The 21111-nt window shown below is 36.5% G+C and overlaps 1 protein-coding gene across 1 annotated transcript; it reads left to right on the forward strand.

The window, feature by feature from the left end:
• The first annotated feature begins 5752 nt into the window (after nt 1-5752).
• Nucleotides 5753-20812, forward strand: LOC110465146 (solute carrier family 28 member 3-like). The gene is made up of 14 exons (XM_021520762.1): nt 5753-5839; nt 7890-8069; nt 8942-9081; nt 9745-9983; nt 10231-10372; nt 11418-11609; nt 12178-12339; nt 13168-13293; nt 13521-13660; nt 14026-14079; nt 15063-15228; nt 16844-17023; nt 19298-19478; nt 20052-20812. The coding sequence occupies exons 2-14, from the start codon at nt 7898-7900 to the stop codon at nt 20213-20215; spliced, it is 2058 nt and encodes a 685-aa protein (XP_021376437.1). The 5' UTR covers nt 5753-5839; nt 7890-7897; the 3' UTR covers nt 20216-20812.
• Nucleotides 20813-21111: the final 299 nt, after the last annotated feature.

The raw sequence follows: 21111 nt of genomic DNA on the forward strand, positions 1-21111 counted from the left end.
AAACTCCTTTACTGACCACGAAGGTTGTGTCGCATTTATTTCTGTCCCGTTATTTATTAAACCCGTCTACAAACGAAAAATTTGGTTATATAAAAGAGGTGACTATGTATTATTTAATCACCTTATCGAGGAATATGACTGGAATACTCTTTTTGCTACATGTAACTCTGTTGATTCGGCTAGCGAACGTTTTACTGTGGTTTTCTCGATTTTGCTTGTAGAACAAAGCCATATAAAGAAGTTACTATAAGACCTAACGATAATATAAGCCATGGATGAATTCAGACCTGAGAAAAAGTATGAGACTAGCGATAGATTACGAAAAACAGACAAGCATTCTACGCATCCACGGGATATATCTAAATTCAAAAAACAGCGAAACAAAGTTAATAACATGAAAAAGCATGCTAGAAAACCCTTCTATGAAAATGTTGGAAATCTTATTGATTTTTATTACTCATCTGATCCTAAAAATTATTGGCGACTGATCAAGAGATTGATGGGAAATTCAGGGACCTCGCAGTCTATTCCTACTTTAGTTGATTCAACATCGGGACGTTTATAAGTTGACGATAAGGACAAATCAAATTTATTGAATAATTATTTTTGCAGTACACTAACATAGATGATAACAATACTGATATTCCTATTTTAGAACCGAAAACGGAGAGTTCATTTGAATCTCCTATAATTAACTACAATGAAATATGTGATGTCTTGTTAAATTTAAAACTTGGCAAAGCCTCAGGCATGGATGGAATCAGCCACCATATGTTGAAGTACACTGCAAAAACTGTATGTAAACCACTTGAACTTCTTTTTAACTTATCGTTATCTACTTGTATTTATCCTGATATTTGGAAATTTGCTAAAGTCATGCCGCTTTTTAAGAAGGGTGATAGGCATTCTCCTTCTAACTATAGACCGATTTCTCTTTTGTCTACGGTTGGTAAAACATTTGAAAGGGTTATCTTTAAGTACTTGCATAATTATTTTTTTGAAAATTCTCTATTTTATCAGTATACCCATCAGGATTTATGCCTGGCCACTCAGCTGTGTATCAATTAATCGAATTGTATCATAATATTTGTCTTGATCTAGAAGAAAAGAAGCATACTTGTTTAGTTTTCTGTGACATCTCAAAAGCTTTTGACAGAGTCTGGCATAATAGTTTATTAGTCAAGTTAAAATCATATGGTATCTCAGGAAATTTCCTTTCGTGGGTCGAAAACTACTTAAGCAACAGACAACAGAAAGTGTTTATAAATAATTCTTCTTCTGATGCTGGTTTGATATGTGCTGGAGTTCCTCAGGGTTCAATTCTTGGACCATTGTTTTTCTTGATTTATATAAATGATATCGCCGAAGTACTAGAACCTAAATCACGTCTTTTTGCTGACGATATGTCTTTAAAAAGCTCTTCATCTTCTTGTCTAGATATACAAACAGTTTTGAATAGGGACCTGGAAGCTTTAAATAGGCGGGCTAACACTTGGCTTGTTACTTTCAATCCAAATAAGACGGAAGTTATTTTCATATCAAATTCAAATGATATAGATGAAGATCTTGAACTGATTTTTGATGGAAATATTTAGAATTTTAACAGTATGCATAGCCACATTGGAGTTACATTCAATTCAGATGCAAAATGATCAGATCATGTAAGTGAAATCTATAAAATCGGTAATGATTTTTTTTTTTTTACGAAAACTCAAATATATGTTGAAGTCGGATGCTCTCTTAAGAATTTACAAAACTTATATATTACCAGTTTTAGAATATGCATGTGAGGTTTGGGATGGTTGTAAAGTTAGAGAGGACTCAACGTGAAGTAGCTAGAATTATTACAGGTTTACCGTCATATGCTAGAAATGAATCATTATATACAGAAACTGGTCTTGAATTACTTTCGGATACAAGATGAAGACGAAAACTTCAGTTAATCTACAAAATGTATATGCATCAAACCCCAAACTACCTAACAAATCTACTTCACACTAAGGTAGGAGAAAACCGACATGCTCTTAGAAATAATGATAACTACAAAATTATCAATTTCAGACTCTCTACTACTAGTTTATCTTTCTTGCCTTCTTCATTAAAAATGTGGAATACTCTAGACTATAATATTAGATCCATGTCTTTCTCATCTTTCAAATCAGCTCTAGTCCCCAACATACCATATACAGTACCCCCTCATTACCTACGTGGTGACAGAATACTAAACATTCTTCATACCAGACTAAGACACGAATGCAGTCCTCTCAAACATGATCTATACCGTGTAAACTTGGTCCAAGACTCCAATTGTTTAAATTGTGGCTACCATTCCGAAAATGCCTATCCCTTCTTCTTTGAATGTCAACCTTACACAAATGCTCGTACTGTACTTTTTGTTTAACGTTGAGCTTATTACTGTTTGGACTTTGGATACAAATTGTGATGTATTCAAACAAGTGCAAACTTTTATTAGATCTAGTGGAAGATTTTAAACATGTTTCGATTATGAACTTGACTTTAAAATATGTTTTTGTTTTTGTTTGTTTGTATGTGTATGTGTTACTTTAAAAACCGCTTCATACTACTATGAATTCTAATTGACAGTCTATATATCATCATCTGTTGTTTTGAATTATTGTTGTAAGGAGATGGCTTCATAAGTTGTAATAACTTGTGCCAAATCCTATTTTCCAATTCTGGTTGATAAAATATGTTTAAAGTCAAGTAGTGGCTAGGTGGATCTGATTCTATCGTGTTCCTGTGTTTTACGCTTGCCTAATCTCATATGCTTGCACTAATCTGGATGTATTTGTAAAAGCCATGTATCGCTCCATTTACACATTTTCTCGAGGTCTTTTTCGAGATCGGCACTATCTTCATTATTTTGAAAATATTGGTGTCATCAGCGAAAAGAACATTTTGACAACAAAACAATCATTGCTTTACGCCCTTAATCAGATACAATTGTTTCTGAATACTATTGAACTTCTTATCGTACTTAACTTGCACACCTAGGTATGTGAATTGATCAACACAAGTGAGTTTTGCCCTGGTACAACCAAATTTCATTATTTCGAATTTTACCGCCTTTTCGAAATACGACGATTTTAGCTGGCTAGATTATCTTACAGTTCCTGTAAACCATAGACAGTCACAGAAAACAAAATTATTTAATAGTCTGCATATAACATAAGAAATAGAATTTTAAAATTCCCCAAAATTATATTGATTCTAGACTACTACAGTTCGAGATAAAAAATATTTTTTCTACATATATATAGAAAATAGTATTGCGGATAAGAATCAAACGCCTAGCATAGTCCGAACTATCTATCTTTCGCTGTATCTTTCGCTGTATAATATAATACATCGTTGTAAGCTTTTAGCTTTTGGAGATGTCTTGATTCTATTTCCTGTACTTATATATAGTGTCCAACCGGTTGCGCATAAATGATAAAAGTCCTAAATCATAATACCAGACGATCCTTCATTAATTTCCATTGAAGCCTATCCCCCGTAACATTTCATTTAGCGCAAACTGTTCACGAGTGTTAGATATATATAGCAGCAGTGAAGATTGGAGTGACGTGCACGTGTCAGGCAGCTGCGCTGTCCCTTACTAGGACCGGGGCTAAGCTGAACCGGGGCTGGTGAGTTCCGTCACGATAAGATAACTCGTCCGGACTATCAGGTAATGACGCAGATGTTTTTTTCTATATAGAAATACATCTGTAAATTTATGAAGATAACAGTGTATATGGTCATTAAAGGGGTCGTATAAACTGAGCAAATAGAACCTCGACTTAAAAGAATGGTTATATGCCGTATAGTCTATAACTACCTGGGGCGTTTCTATGATATTTGAAAGAGGGGCCGTAGAATGTAATCTTTTGCCGAGCGAGTCGAAAAAAATTTGGACCTTTTTTTGGCTAAAAAACATAAAATAGTTGTGAAATGCACTAATGTAACGGTTCCTGACTTGGAGCATGTATATTTTATAGTTAAAGTGTCAGGGTGTTTATGTGTTTAATTAATGAATATGATAAATTGCCATATTCAATACAATATTAGCAGATTACGATAGTTTGTTTTTTGTTGGGTTTTTTTTTTTTTAAAAGGGGGGGGGGGGGGGGGGGGAAGTACGCCCATTACGCCCTCACCTGGACCCGCCCCTGACTACAGCAGTTTACAAGAAATTAAGTGCTCATTATGTCCGTATTAATTGATAAAATACATGAAGGTGACAGTGGTTAGAGTCAAGAGAGGAGTAAAGATGATTAAGAAATAGAAATTAAACTATACATGATATATACGGTCCTGAGCAGGGGCATCCTAATCAGGAAATCAAATGGTGAATATCTGTATATATCTATGAGATAAATCAAGTTTGTAAAGTTTACGGCCAAGAGAGGTGTCCTATTGATTTTGAAATGGAAAATCCATAAAATCAAGGATGAGATACTTTATACATATTTCTTACAGAGTACACGGTCCTATTTACTCTTCTCAAGTTTTAACTCCATACATTGCCACATGTACGTATGTCCCCCTCTCAGAACCGTATGCACTATAACATGTATTTATGAGATAATTGACTGTTTATATTACTTACAAGATACAAGAATTTTTATTTAGAGTCGTATATGTTGTAATGGAAACATTACATATACTTGAATTTCTATTTCTAAATCATGTCTATTCCTCTCTTAACTCTATACAATGTCAGCATTATTAATTTGATGCATAAGAAGGGATATATATAATAGTGGCGGATCCAGAGGTTTTTTGGGGGCTCCAGGACCCCCCAACCTGATAATTTTCTTTAAATCATGTATTTTCTCCATTTTCCTCCATTTTTCCCTACATGGAAAACCCCCCAGATAGGTCTTTGGTCCGCCACTGTATAATGATCATTTCCTGATCGATGTCCCTGCTCAGGACCACAAGGACCTGAGAATGTTTTACAGCTATATTTTGACCTTAATTAACTCCTTCCACTTTCGCGTATCTGGTTCAACCGGTTTGTCTGTTTTTAAATGTAATATTTTCGGGTACAAATCCTGGCGGACCTTGGCCTTGCAAGGCTCGTCTGGAAGCAACATCAGATTACTAGGTCCGACCTTATTTCATAAACGAACAACAGTGCCGGTCCAACCGGTTCAACCGTTTGGATATCGATTTAAACGAATGCGGGCTAACTACATTTCGAAATCATATTTAAACATCTCTTTACTCCAAACATTGACAACTGAACTTAACTGATGCATTAGATCAGGTTCACCATTTTATATCCTGATCAGATTGTCCCAGCTCAGAACTGTATACATTTTAAAATCGGCAAATTTCTATTTTTAAATCATCTCTAACCTTTCTGTACTAAAAACATTACCACTTCAATTATGTGCTGTGTTGCAAATGGTATATTTACCAGTTTTCCTGGTCATCTTTAGAGAGATAAAACGTTCGATATTTTGAACTTTAAGAGTACATGTATTTGCATACTCTGCACTGTGTCCCTACATAATCGAAGGGAGGTAACTCTTCATGTACAATTCCTCATTATGAGCTTTGCTACACTATTTGTATTAAAAACAATATTCATAATATTTTGTCTTCATTGGTATGTATACTTTGCCATGCTAAACTTTAGTCATATTTTGATGCAGGTTACCGCACACTTTTTTCTAAAACAAGTGGTAAAACAACGCAACAGTCCTGGTGAGCGCCGGTCCCAGTGAGGGCACCACAGCTGATTGACACTGTTGTTAACACGTGTTAATAACCTAGGTACCGGTACCTTGGTCAAGACTACAAGAGAAGAAACATCAATACAATTAAGGTAAGAAAGTAGATGACAATTTGACAAGTAGTATGTTTAGGTGTAGTATGTTTCTACTCTTTACTATTCGCCGTTTATTGTATATTAATAATAAGTCGTAAATAAAATTTACATATGTAATGTATGTCATCGGTTTCGCGCCTTTATCTGTTTATAATTGGATCTAGAGCGAAATCGCTTTTGCTTCGTCAGAAAACTGTTGAAGTTAGGCCTACCAGTGACTCTTTTAACAATCTACTAGGCCTAGGCCTAATGGAAACAAAAACAAGAACTACCGACTGAAAACTATGGGTTTACCGTAAATCTTCCGCCGACAAGGCTCTGTCCATTGTCGTCGGCAGATTTAAGTGATCGTTTAGTTATTTTGTGTTTCCCCAAAACTGCCAAAAAACTGACCAAAGAATTTCTGATGCGTCCGTCTAACAGTCAAAGACATAGGTCCATCAGTTGTGGAGGAGTATTCCGAGTCATAAACCAATCAACACCTTGTTTCAAAGTTAACTGATAATGTTTATATATTCAATAACACTGCTAAAATAGCCGTTAAAACATGGCAGACAATACGTACATATAGAGAATATAATAATAAGTATCCAAGATTTACTGTTAGGCCTTTCTTCCTTCTAGGGCTTCTTCAGGTGGACTCTTTATATTATATATAAAGACTTGACCTATATAAGCCACATGGTAAAATAAGGCCTATAGGTTATACCCCAGCTTCCTGGCCCTATATGTGACCTGTATCGCACAACCATTCTGATTGGCTTAGTCTATGACATACATGTATGCGCAGTGAACAGGTGTCTTCCGGCAACTCCCCAAATTATCTGGTTGTCTCGAAAGTAAACACCCATGTAAACAAATAGACCGCACCAGTGATAGCTGCTACCTATGGCGATAGCATAGCTGTACCGTACCGTACCTTTAGTTACACTAGGAGGGCAGTAAAGAGATACACAAGGATAACAGTAAAATAAACACTTAGGCTATAGCTAGCAACCGGTTTTCCCACATTCCTCCCGCGAGTCCCCCTTTAGATCAAAGTAATATTTCACCAGAAATATAACTTTATCTCACGATAGCTACCCTATCACATGGGGAGGCTAGAAAGGTGGCACAGAAATTTATAATGGGCAGAAACCCATGACTGACGATGTCATTGGAGAATTGGTTTCTGAGGCGGTTTCACACTCAGAACTGTCATCTGTTGAATCATGAAATCTGAGCAAGGACTGATTCAAGTGTTAAATCTGTAAATGGGATCAGAAAAACTAGCAACAGAAAATAGTTTAAAATATCGATAAATATATTTGTACAAGCAATCATTTGTCCGCAAAAATATCACCTGCTTGGAATGGTCGGTATTAAATTTTAGGAGTGCACGTAGCAACTTGGTAAACAATTTCCATTACAGACAGATAATTCACTGGTACAACTGCCAAATACCCTAAATATGCATTGGAAACGGTGAACTCGTAAAGCATTTCTGAAAAGAAAACAATGATTTGCGGGACTTTGATGAAAAAATAGTTTAATAAAGATGAAATTAACAAAAAAATAAACCTCAGCAGTGTTCTGAGTGTAAACGTTTAGCAGATCTGGACCAGAATTCAAACCCAGGACCTCAGATTGTTATCATTTGAGCTACCTGGTCAATGAAAGTGGCCTTGCCTAACTATGCGCAGTTATATATATCCAAAATGAAATTAGGGCAGCTTGAGGTTACTGTGTATATATATATATATATATATAGAATTGTCGGGCTATTTCGTGACCTTTTCACCCATGGTTTAATCGGCCCAATAATGTGTAGAGCATTTTCCCATCAACGCCTCAAAGGAAGAATGAGGCGTTGATGGGAAACTTTACAAAACAAAATGAATAAGTATTGCAGAGTGATGATATGATATAGGTGAAAATGGGTGAAGTTTGGATGTATTTTCATATTTTATTTTACCTTTAGATCTATATTTAATTAGTGCACCCTATAATTGAAAAAAAATCTTGCCTTTAATTTTTATTTTTTATTTTTTTAAATTTTTCTTGAAAGATTAAAAGATGCCTGCCTACACATATAAAGAAGTTGAGCATGAGGAGAAGCCGAAAGACCCGGAGGTGTTCGGACAAAGTGCGGATTCCATAACGAGTCAACCTCCCCCGTATGAAGACATAGCAGTCAACTTCCAACCCGAAGCCAAGTCATCTCGGCCTAGACAACGAATTAACAGTGGTATGTATTTTGTGCTATTGCCTTTTTACTTGTACTACCATTAGGTTTGATACTGAAACCTTTCCAGGAAGATAGCTGTTTTATTGTGTTAATTGAAAAAGGACATGATTTTAATATAGAATTCATTCATGAAATGTTCACTTTTGTAAACGAGATTGTGTATTTTAAGAAGATATTCTATCATAAACTAAAATCTTGTGATTTATCGTTATGTTCCCTCCCTTGAAGAATTATTTATGAAATGTTCACTTTTGTAAACGAGATTGTGTATTTTAAGAAGATATTCTACCATAAACTAAAATCTTGTGATTTATCGTTATGTTCCCTCCTCCCTTGATCATGGTTTTATAGCATTTTAACAACTGTTAAGACAGGCATTAACATGACCGTAATGAACATATAATTCATTATCTAGAGGTCTATGTTTTATAGGTTTAAAAATGTAAAAGTCTTTTTGTATTTAAAAGATCTCTGGATCTCAAAGTAAGGTAGCGTATATATTCTTTGATTGTCTGACATAGTGACGTATTTATCCCATGATAAGCCCAGTGACATATTTATCCCATGATAAGCCCATGCCTGGTAATACGCTCACACTATATATTGCAGTTCAGCAGAAATGCGACAAAATAATGCTATTTCATTGTCCTGTAATAAGCCCCACACCCTACTTTGAGGAAGAGCTAAATATGTCGTCCCCCTGGGCTTATTGTCAATGGAGGATTACAATGTTCCCCCTGGGCTTATTGTCAATGGAGGATTACAATGTAAGTAAGGGAAATTATTTTTACAAGAGTTCTATATTCAAATCTTGTAAAAAAAAAATGGTGCCTGATTTATGTTTTATCATGGTTTACCCATATCTATTGAAGGAGATTTGGCCTGCGCTATAGACTATGGTCATGAAGAAGATAAAACACCCTCAGAAGATTTCAACCTGTTTTCAAGCTGCATCCGAACTCACAGTACCTTGACTGATTTCTACAGATCCAGGAAAGCCAAAATATGTCGGGTAATAAATTACTGCAAATTTCAATATATGTTATTTAAGATTTAGTTGGTTGAGTTCATTACTTCTTTCACACTGTGTTTAAAAGATAAATAAAATTATGGATTGCTACATAATTAATATGCAATACATATGAAATTAGTGATAGTCGCAAGCTTGCTCCGCTGTGACAACAGAGAACAATCTAAGTTTCGGGGAATTGGCATAATTTGTGACTTGGGAGATGTTTTTCACCTGAAATACAAAGTTTAATACAATTGGATTAGATTTACCTTCATTTCTTACGGTATATGATTACTCTTGAAGGTTATTAGGGATTTTGTTCACTTAACAACGGCTTTCAATACATACAAGTATACAAATATATATAAAATTCTAAAAGATGAGATTTTTTTTTTTAATTTTGTGAAATTATTTTAAGAAAATCTGTATTTAGTCTTCCAGCATACATGGGAATTTTAAGAGACACAGGATTTTTTCTCTCTCCAGGAAATTGCACATAATGGGATTTTTTTCCCCCTGAGATTGATCCCTGGATAAAGTTAGTATAGACAATTCATGACCATACATTGCATAGTGGGGTTTATGAGTGAAATAGTTGACCAATATGATACATGTGGAGCTCAACTCTGAAATAGCGTTAATTGCGATCTTTATTTTTTTCAGGGATTCTATGCTTTTCTTGCCATGGCGTATGTGGCTTATTTTGTTGCGTCGATGGTCCTTTGCCAGACCCAAGGTTTTCGTGACCCCACCCCCCTGATAGTCTTGACCTGTGTTGTCGTTGTCGTCATCACTCTCGGGTTCATTGAGGGTCACTTTGGAGAAAGGATACAGACAACAGTTATTCAGCCGATGGAAAATTTCTTCAATGGCAAAAAGGGGATGGTCAACATTGTCAAAGGGTTAGTACATCAAATCTGTGTTGTTTGTTACGATTCACTGTTCTCTAAATAATAGTCAATATTTTGGTAGTGGCCCACAGGTCAAATAAAGGTCAAGAAAGGGTCATCTGCCGGTCTGATATTGAAAACATTAGCTGTTATAGAACATATACCATAAAAAAAAAACCGCTATAATTTATCTCCTATGCAATTTGAGCGATATTTAAGGCAAGTATATGATCAGTAATATCTCTCTTGACTTTCACAGGTTGTTCTTGCTGTGTGTATTGGTGGCCATTGTGGTGATCATCGGAACATCTGTCTGGGTACGACCACACAATGCCACCTCAATGCTTGGAATCATTGTCCTCCTGTTGATGATGCTGCTCTTCTCAGCTCATCCTACCAAGGTAAAAAGATTGAGCTTACATGTCAATTTACAAAAGGATACAAAAGATACTAAATTCGATGCATTTGGGTTAATGATTCTTATACTTGTTGAACATCATATATTGTTATACCTTTACTTTTTATTCTCTATACTCTTCTATAGGGAAAGAAGTTCGAAATTCCAGATGTTTGCCTCAGAAAAAAAATCTGATTTAGTAATATATAAATACTGCATTCATTAGAGTATGGCAGTGCCTAGGATGACCCTACTTTGGGTTATCCATGTTTTTAGAGTTTGAATATTCAGTTTTAATTACATATACATTTTATAATGAAGAGTTTTGGCTGGGACATGAGAGATACCAGGTACATCAAGTTAAAGGAGGACTTTGAGTTATAAGAGTTCCATATAACAAAGTTCAACTGTAACTGTGACGTCGGTATGGGCTTCTTTGATGCACAATGGTCAGGTTTTTAGGCAAATATGGCATGGACAAAAGGTAGAGCTGTCACGATACACTTTACCCACGATTCGATACGTATCGTGATATTTGTTCCACGATTTGATTATTTCGATGCGATACACCTTTATTTTGAAATATAAACAAAATGAGATATATAAGCCGTCGTCGATACACGGAAATCCGCAGTGTTTCCATACTTTTGACTCAAAGCTTGCCGGAGCATCACAAATTTTCATTTCCTTATGGCTGTCCGCCCTTTTGTTGTGAATGCTTTGTGAAAATTGCATCCTCGCAGCCGATTGGTTGAGGGTTTAGAGATCAGCCAATGAAATTGAACGTCTCACAGACGTTTCGGCTGAAGCAGCATACACTGATATTCAGATCGTGACACATCAAAAATCCGGAAAAATATATCGTGAATCGAACATAAATAATTGCGGTAGAAGTGCATCGCGGTGAATCGTGACACCTCTAACAAAAGGACGGGGCGAAAGTTTACGGCTCTTCCTTTATGTCATCAAATTGACCATAAAGTTACTCTTTAAGATTGAATCGGTTAGTTTTTCTTTAAGATTGAATCATTTCGTTATTACATTTACAGGTAAACTGGAGACCTGTAGCAGGTGGATTGTTGCTCCAGTTTTTTTTCGCCTCTCTCATCCTCAAGCTGAGTGTGGGATACACTGCATTCAAGTTTCTTGGAGACAAAATCCAGATATTTCTCAGCTTCACCAACACTGGCACAGAGTTTGTGTTTGGGGAAAAGTACACCGATCATTTCTTTGCTATGAAGGTTTGTGGGATTGAAACAGTACTTTTTATAATAAGCAGAGTAATCAATTATTTATAATTCTTTAATAAAATGCTGAAAAAAAGTCTGGATCGGAATAGTTATTTTCAAAACTTCCATGTTGCAATGGAGCAGATATATACAGCCGATCCCTGTTATTATCTGAAAAGCTGGTTTATCTATATTTTCAATTATGTATAATTTATCCCAAACGTATAGTTTTAGCTCACCTGTGTCAAGAATAAATAATTTGTTCCCAGCCTAAAAATTCTTCTGTGTAAATGCCACCGTGCACATTATACTTATGATTTGTATTGAGTTACCTCTCTAATTCTAGTAAATTAATAACAAGAATTTCTCAAGAATTTTATTCAAAATGTATTCTTTCCTGATAGGCCTCAACTAATTCACCTTTTCAAAATTAACTATATATAAACATGTATGTATTATGTAAAGCATACTTTAAAATAGTTGAGAAGCATTTTGGAAAAAAAGATGCACATCATAAGGTAGCGTACATCTTTAAGTAAATTAGACTGTATATGTAGCCCATGTTCTGTTTGTGTGCCAGGTTTTGCCAGTCATCGTGTTCTTCAGCTGTGCCATCTCCGTCTTGTACTACTCGGGAGTAATGCAGGTCGTGATAGGCAAAATTGCTTGGCTCATGAGGGTAACCCTAGGAACCACTGCAGCGGAGTCTGTGTGTGCAGCGGGAAATATCTTTGTTGGTCTGGTAAGGAATAAAGCTTTTGCAGTACATTCAAACTTGAAATTCTTCATACCTTGCTATTTTATATGTGGTTATAGGATGGGGATCTTGATCATTTCTGTTATCCAAGGGACATAGTCCCGAGGGGCAGAGCCAGACCCTGGAGCCAATCATGGTAGCATGATTGTGTTCTACTCTTTATGACTGCCAACTGTAAACATGGTTAAAGGGTAGGGATCTGAACTGTTTCCATGTAATGATCGGGAACTAGGTTTCCAGGGTTGGATCCCAAGGGCAGTCCTAGTTGAATAAGTGTGTTCATCTCTTCATAACAAGCGGTTGTATGGTGTTGGAACACTTTGAACACAAAACATTTGTTTTGATGCACTGTCTAGTGAAGATTTGGGGGACAAAAACTGTTCCCGAACTCGGGTCACCTGGTGCACCTATGTGGGATAGAGACCAACATGAAACCGGTTACGTAGTCATTATTAGGTTGGCCCAATGTTAAGTAAGTAACCAACTTCACATTGTTCTCTAACCAACCTCAAGTTGGTTACTTATTCAACTTCACGTTGGTGGGACTTATTTATCCCACATATTTTAAAGTGTTTCACATGAAATATGTGTATCAGGCATATGCAACAGTGGGAGAAAAAACTCTTCATTGTCTTTTTGAACAAGGTATCACAAGTGATAAATTGAGAAAAAATGGGTCCTATAATTGTAATAAAAAAAAAATACTTAAAAAAATAAGTTTTTTTTAAACCTCCTGTGTATCTGTTTTCTTAGTCGTAATAAAGTCGACATCTTGTGTTCTCTGTAGTGAATGTATGAAATTGCATTTTTCAGACTGAGGCCCCCATCCTGATCCGGCCGTATCTGGGGGTGATGACAAAGTCGGAGTTACATGCGGTGATAACGTGTGGGTTTGCCACCATTGCTGGAGGAGTGCTGGCAGCCTACATAGAGTTTGGGGTATGTACTCATCTTCAGATTCATTTGTGACATTCGAAGTGTTTCCTGATTTTATAAACAAGTATCAAGAAGTTTGAGTCTGGACATTTTGGATTCCAAAGAAGTATTGAAATTTTATTTTGGGGCTGAATGAAGCAAAACTTTTCACGTGGAGGTAAATATATTTAGAAGGTTTAAGTCGGGATATTGAATCGGGATATTCTATTTGTGTTGATTTTTTTCTATAGGTGCCTGCTGAACATTTGTTGTGTGCATCGGTGATGAATGCGCCCGGTGCTCTGGCTGTGTCCAAACTCCTGTATCCAGAGACAGAGGAAAGCAAGCTGAAGGTATTACCTTCTGGTCGACAAGAATTGACACCTGAACAGTGAGTTGAAAATAGATTTATCAAAACGCTTAATATCAGAACCTTGAATTCTGTATCAAGAATAAGTTGAAGAAGAGCAGCATGTGGATGGTAACTTGTTGGAAATTAACCCATTCACCCCTAAAGTCACATTTGAACCTTTACCAAATCAAAGACTAGGCAAGTGTAGTTTAAATATGTAGGGGTGAATGTTTCACTAGGTGAAGGGAATTACAATTTTTCGTATTGATAGCCAATCAACACGCCTCTCTCTTAATGATGAACCCCTACCACCATCTGGTGACTTTTTAAGATCAGTTTTCTGGAGCCTTATAAACGCCCTTCTCCACGATAATATCTACTGTTTTAAATCTGACCTTTTGCAGAATTGAAGAGGGTCTCGACCCAGAAGACGTCTTCATAAAACCTGAACAACCCAAGTAAGTGTACTGTTCTATGCAATACAGTTTCATGTTAAATATTGAGATAAGCAGGGATATTCTGGATATCAGAAGAAAGAAAGAAATTGAAAGACTGCTATGCTAACAATTTCTTTGGTACACTTTTATGTGAGAACATGTTGACTGTATATCATTTGACAATGAAACGATTTCTAACTTTTCCCATGGTTTGCATTCATTTTAGAGGCAATATGCATATGTAAAGACTATAACCAGCAGCAGATTTGATGTTTTTTGCAGGTATTCTTAAGGAGTGATTTTTCTCCCATTCTTTTCTGATTACATGACCTGCTTTGGAGGGAGGGGGGAGAATACCAAGGAATAATGCTAGTTTTCATTCGTATCACTGCCAGAGTTTTATTAAACTCTCTAAAAGCAACACTTTGAAGATTTAAAAAAAAAACACTATTGTTTTGACTGTTCCTGACATCATTATGTTACCTTCAAGATGTTTCTGAATTTGTCAATAGCCTGAGTTATCAACTTTGCTTTTGCTACAGTGAGTTAAATTGTTTACTTGCTACGGAACAATAATTTGCATCAGATGTGTGGGTGATGTGTAGAAAAAAAAGGATGCTATAGAAATATGCCTGTGTAGTAAACCAAAGCACAACCAGGTTATACTATATACCGAAATATTTTTCGCTCAGTCAAACTTTTGCCCTTCGCCGATGAAATACATTTTTGTCCTGTGTTGATTTTGCCCTTCACATTTCATTATCGTGTATATTATGTTGTTTACTTATATTAGCTGTAGTAATATATTTCCCCTCATCTTAAAGGGTGAAAAAGACAAAAATTAAACTGGATCAAAAATTTCCCGGTATACATACATCATAATTTGATAGCAGGATATTGACTCATCATTCATTGTACGAGTAACAAAATAAGCTGCAACAAGCTTGTGTGATCAATGTTATGTGATGGAAGACTCAAAGTTTACCTATATGTTGTTGTTGCAGGGAGAAGAATGTGATTGAAGCTGCAGCAGGGGGAGCATCTGCCTCCATCAAACTCGTGGCTAACATCGCTGCCAACCTTATTGCCTTCCTGGCCATGCTGACGTGTGTTAATGCCATCCTTGCCTGGTTTGGTAGCTTTGTCGGTATCACCAACTTTTCCTTCCAGGTGAGGATTTTAATGGATATATAATATTTACTAAATACTGTATATTAAAGTGCTGAAAGCAGTAACAGAGCTTCCAATCTAATGCTTTTTTGCTTTTTTAAATCTGTTTTTTTTAGCCCCCCATCATCAGATGGTGGGCTATTCACTTCACCCTCTGCTGGTAGTCCTTCAATCCGACCGTCTTTAAAAAATTCTTGTTAGGTGGCCATCTTGAATTATGATGGATATTTCTCAAAATTCAAAATTCAAAATGGCTATCTGATGACATCCGTTTTTTGCGATCAGTTTTAAAAATCAATTTGGACCTAAGTAGGGACCATTGGGAACGGAACCTACATGTTCATGTCAAATTTGAAAATGATTCCTCCAGTACTTTATGAAAATGGTTTAGTTGGGCTACATATGTTTGTTTGTGCTTTTCATATCCTATTATCAGCTATGGTCATTTAAGGATGTCCTAAGAAATAGCGCAAACAAACTTCAATTCCCTAATTCAAGATGGCCATTTTGGTGTTCCTGATCAGTCCCAAAATTTGATATGCATAACTATGGGGAACCTTCATGTGAAATTTAAGTGTGATCCCTCAGGGTACTTATTGAGAAATAGCACAAACAAACTGAAAAGTTAAAGATGGCCACCTTTCGGCTGACTTCCGGTTTTCCAATCAGTTCCAAATAGCACTAACAAGAACTGTTTAAAGACAGATGGAATGACAGACGGACCACAAACCAAGGGTGATTTCAATAGCCCACCATTGAAGTCAGATGATGGGCTAAAGATTCCAATTGACCAATAAATCACATCTGCTGATTATGAATAATCAAAATACTTTTGGCCTGAAACATGCTGGAATAAGAAAAATAACAAGTTTGTTTAAATAAATGTATGAACTTGACCAACTTGGATGAGCCCATTAGAAAAATTAGAGCCGTGTAAAATCTTCTAAAACAAATCTTTATTTAAGTTGCAGAGAAAAAACATTTAGATTGTTAGTTATAGCTTACATGCCATTGACATTGGTGTTTATTGACAATACTGTTTCATGTGTATACTAACTGAGAATAGGTAACACAAATCACAATCCTTTTATATAAATGGAAACAGGAATAAATAAAAATGCAGTTTGATATTGTTAGATAAAGAACATCAAATTGTTTCCTGCTTTTAACCCATCATCAATATCCAAGATCTGGTCTTTTCAATTCGTAATCTTTCTTTCGTCTGTAAAAAGGTTTTTAGCCCAACATCATCAGATTCAAATCACCCTGCCTCAGTGGTCAGTCACCCAACATTCTGTCCATCTGATCTTAGATACATCTTTTTTCTTTCACAGAAAGTGTTTTGAGGAATATTTATCAAACAAATTAATGAAGATTTCCCAAGGTTAAGTTAATTAATTTGTTGGTGAAGGGATGGTATTCCTTACCTAGTGCAGAAAGATACAGCTTACCAAAAGTAATCCCCACCCCTTCCTGAAGTCAGTTAATTGTTTTTGCAAACTACATCTAGCTCAATTATTCCTGGTCATAAAATTCTGTAGGACGAGGGAAATATTGGCTGATAGTCTGATAAACTGGTAGCTTCATGACGACGATTATCTTTGTTTCACCCCAGATGATCTGTTCGTACTTGCTGATGCCGGTGGCATATCTGATGGGAGTGGATTGGAATGATGCTGGTGTAGTGGGGGAGCTGATCGGGGTCAAAACCTTCCTGAACGAGTTCATTGCCTACAGTGAACTAGCCACCTACATCAAAAACAGGGAGCTCTGCCTTGTAGGCACATCCATGTCTGTAAGTATACCAGTATTTATCCTGAAGTAATCCCATGCCTGGTAATAAGCCCACCATTGTAAGCCTTGTATAGGCACAGCCATGTCTGTAAGTATACCAGTATATAACCTGAAGTAAACCTATGCCTGGTAATAAGCCCACCAATGTAAACCTCGTAGGCACATCCATGTCTGTGAGTATACCAGTATTTGTCCTAAGATAAGCCCATGCCTGGTAATAAGCGCACCCTTGTAAGCCTCGTAGGCACATCAATGTCTGTAAGAATACCAGTATTTGTCCGAAAATAAACCAATGCCTGGTAATAAGCCCACCCTTGTAGCCTCGTAGGCACATCCATGTCTGTGAGTATACCAGTATTTGTCCTAAGATAAGCCCATGCCTGGTAATAAGCGCACCCTTGTAAGCCTCGTAGGCACATCAATGTCTGTAAGTATACCAGTATATAACCTGAAGTAAACCTATGCCTGGTAATAAGCCCACCCTTGAAAGCCTCATAGGCACATCCAAGTCTGTAAGTATACCAGTATTTGCCCCAAAATAAGCCCATGCCTGGTATTAAGCCCACCCTTGTAAGCCTCGTAGGCACATCAATGGCTGTAAGTATACCAGTATTTGTCCTAAATTAAACCCATGCCTGGTAATAAGCCCACCCTTGAAAGCCTCATAGGCACATCCATGTCTGTAAGTATACCAGTATTTGTCCTAAAATAAGCCCATGCCTGGTTATAAGCCCACCCTTGTAAGCCTCGTAGGCACATCCATGTCTGTAAGTATAACAGTATTTATCCGAAAATAAGCCCAAGCCTGGTTATAAGCCCACCCTTGTAAGCCTCGTAGGCACATCCATGTCTGTAAGTATAACAGTATTTATCCTGAAGTAAACCCATGCCTGGTTATAAGCCCACCCTTGTAAGCCTTGTAGGCACAGCCATGTCTGTAAGTATACCAGTATTTGTCCTAAAATAAACCCATGCCTGGTAATAAGCCCACCATTGTAAGCCTTGTATAGGCACAGCCATGTCTGTAAGTATACCAGTATTTGTCCTAAAATAAGCCCATGCCTGGTAATAAGCCCACCCTTGTAAGCCTCGTAGGCACATCCATGTCTGTAAGTATACCAGTATTTAACCTGAAGTAAACCTATGCCTGGTAATAAGCCCACCAATGTAAACCTCGTAGGCACATCCATGTCTGTAAGTATACCAGTATTTGTCCTAAAATAAACCCATGCCTGGTAATAAGCCCACCCTTGTAGGAACATCCATGTCTGTAAGTATACCAGTATTTATCCTGAAGTAAGCCCATGCCTGGTAATAAGCCCACCCTTGTAAGCCTTGTAGGCACAGCCATGTCGGTAAGTATACCAGTATTTGTCCTAAAATAAGCCCATGCCCAGTAATAAGCCCACTCTCGTAGGCCTTGTAGGCACAGCCATGTCTGTAAGTATACCAGTATTTATCCTGAAGTTAGCCCATGCCTGGTAATAAGCCCACCGATGTTAAGTACTGTTTAATAGAACTACTAGCCTGTGCTATTTCATGGTCCTGAAATAAGCCCCCAACCCCTTTATTGAGGTTGTGTTTATTTGTTCCCCCCTCCCCTGGGCTTATTGCAGGATAATTACAGTAATATTTTCATTGCATTTTCTGTTAAATGACAAAACGTCTTAAAATGAAAGAGTAAAATGTATATGGATGCTGCTAATGTTTTTCCGAATCAATGTACTGATTTCTGAACATTTTCTTGAATTGTCTCTCTTGCTGCAAACCCTCTTTGTAATGAAAAAATTTACCTGGACAAATCGTGGCAGTAATAATGAATTTCTGTATATGCTACAATATATATTTGTATGGGGTCCCTGTAAAAATTGTTATGTAGGGGTATTATGGCATTGCAAACTCCTTGCAAATTTTCAGTAGATTTGAAATAAATACAAAATATTTCTTAAAAACCATTTAAATGGCATGGTTATGCAAAATGGGTAGTTGAGTGGTGCAGAGGATAGTGCACTTGCCTCTACCAAGACAGCCGGGTTCAATTTCCCGATCAGACGTGAAAAGGTGGGTTTTCTCCGGATACTCTGGTTTCCTCCCACAATAAGATCCCCCTGTGCACTAACATCTGGGCCAACAAGAGTGATTAATATACGTTGAAACAACTTGTTTCATAGTTGTTGTAAAATAAATAAAAGTTTATAATATATGGTATGCAATATCTTGCACAAAGGCGATTTTGGTTTACAATTTCCTTACAGCTGTTATCTTACCTTTCCAGGTGAGGTCAGAGGTGATTGCCACCTACGCCTTGTGTGGTTTCTCTAATCTTGGCTCCATAGGGATCATGTTGGGAGCCCTGGGCCCCATGGCCCCTAAACGTAAGGGTGACATAGCTACTGTAGTGATGCGAGCACTCCTAGGGGGCATCGTCGTCTGTCTCCTCACTGCCTCCATTGCAGGTAAGAAAATGAGTACCAAACAAAACTGTTTAGGCTCAGGGGCCAATTCACTTGTTTAAATTTGTTAAAATTTGTTAAATTTATAATTTTCGCGAAGCAATAAAATTCTTCACCAAGATTGAAAATAACTAGTTATCTTGTTTAACATTGCATTTGAAAATGCCCTTTTATGGTATTTTGTATAGAATTTAATATAACCTGTGTATCACTAATTTGTATAATTGATTTCTTTTTTAAGTCCCCTAAAAGAAGTTTAGAGACTTACTGTTTTTGCACCATTTCTTATTTCTTCTACTTTCTTTTGTCGATATGGTTTCTGACTCTTTTCTTCAAAAGTATTTGGTAGATTTTTATGAAACTTGTTGATGAATGGAAGATGGATGGTGTGGAAATGACTTTGTTCTGTTTTTCATCAATATGGCCGCCACGGCGCCTGATTGGTCAATATTTAGATATCGACAGATTTTGCTCAAATTTAGTAAGGAATGTGAATAATGGTACTGCGAACACTATATGCTGCCACTTTCATTAGGAGCACTTGTCTTAAAATCAAATTTGTTTTTTATTCGTCAGGATTGTTAGTGACAGAGTTTCCTGCCCCTCCTTCCTGTCTGATGCAGAACATTACGTCTTCCATCTTGCCAGGAAATACCACCGCTGAGACGGTGCTAAATGTCACGCTGTCTGGACTAACAGACTTGCCAACAGTCTACAATACATCACTACCGGCATTATAACAAAGGTCTTCTTTAGGCCCTTAATGAGTGTAGTTTGCTTTTATAGAACGCAGTAGGATCATTTAGATTTTTCATAATATTTCCATTTAGTGTGAATTTGTTGGTTTTTTTTATTTTTTTTCTTTTTCCACTTTTTTTGTCTTTTTATTTTATGAATTGACAATTTAGTCAGATGAAATCCAAAACTGGGTCCAATCATATCAATCTTGCCTTAGTTAGAAACATGAAATTGAATATGAATACTCGAGGATTCAGTATTGTCAGCATTGGTCAAAGCAAAAACAACATGACTTCAGTTTCAAAATTATTTGTCCTGAAATACAAAACAAATGTCCGTCTTCATGTGACCTTATAGCTGTTGTGAGGACGTTAAACTCTGTACAAACAAAATCCATCAACTGTTCAAGCTTCAAACCTTGATTAACCCAGTTTAGGATGTTATACATATAAAACTTTTTTTTTATGAATGTTTATATCAAATTGGTATTGCAGTAAACCATTGTCCACTGGCAGATAATTGTCTTATTGACATTCAACTACATACAATCTACTTGCATAATATATCAATTAAATTTTATCTGAAGGTTAAAAATAATTTCTTTTTCGTCTTGTGCTTTCCAAATGTTTAATTTTAAAAGTTCACTTGTATTATTGTTGTTGTTATCTTGTTTTCATTTGTTAAGTAGTTAAATAATGTTAATCTTTCAGTAAAACTTAACCTTTGGTACTCTAGCACTTTCATATTCCCCTTGTGTTAAATTGCTGTGGTAGAGTCAGTTTTGTTTTGTTAAATAGAGATATAGTGTGAACATATTTTAAATTCTACCTTTCAGATCCACTATGCTTTACACATGTAACGTACACTATGTTTAGTGTATTATCATTTTATCTGCCAA

Source organism: Mizuhopecten yessoensis, unplaced genomic scaffold (assembly GCF_002113885.1).
Source record: "Mizuhopecten yessoensis strain PY_sf001 unplaced genomic scaffold, ASM211388v2 scaffold11057, whole genome shotgun sequence".
In the NCBI taxonomy this organism is placed as follows: domain Eukaryota; kingdom Metazoa; phylum Mollusca; class Bivalvia; order Pectinida; family Pectinidae; genus Mizuhopecten; species Mizuhopecten yessoensis.

Coding starts and splice junctions, on each gene's coding strand:
- LOC110465146 (XM_021520762.1), top strand. CDS start 7,898: ATGCCTGCCTACACATATAAAGAAGTTGAGCATGAGGAGAAGCCGAAA. Junction 8,070..8,941: donor TAGACAACGAATTAACAGTG/GTATGTATTTTG, acceptor TATCTATTGAAG/GAGATTTGGCCTGCGCTATA. Junction 14,080..15,062: donor ATAAAACCTGAACAACCCAA/GTAAGTGTACTG, acceptor TTGTTGTTGCAG/GGAGAAGAATGTGATTGAAG.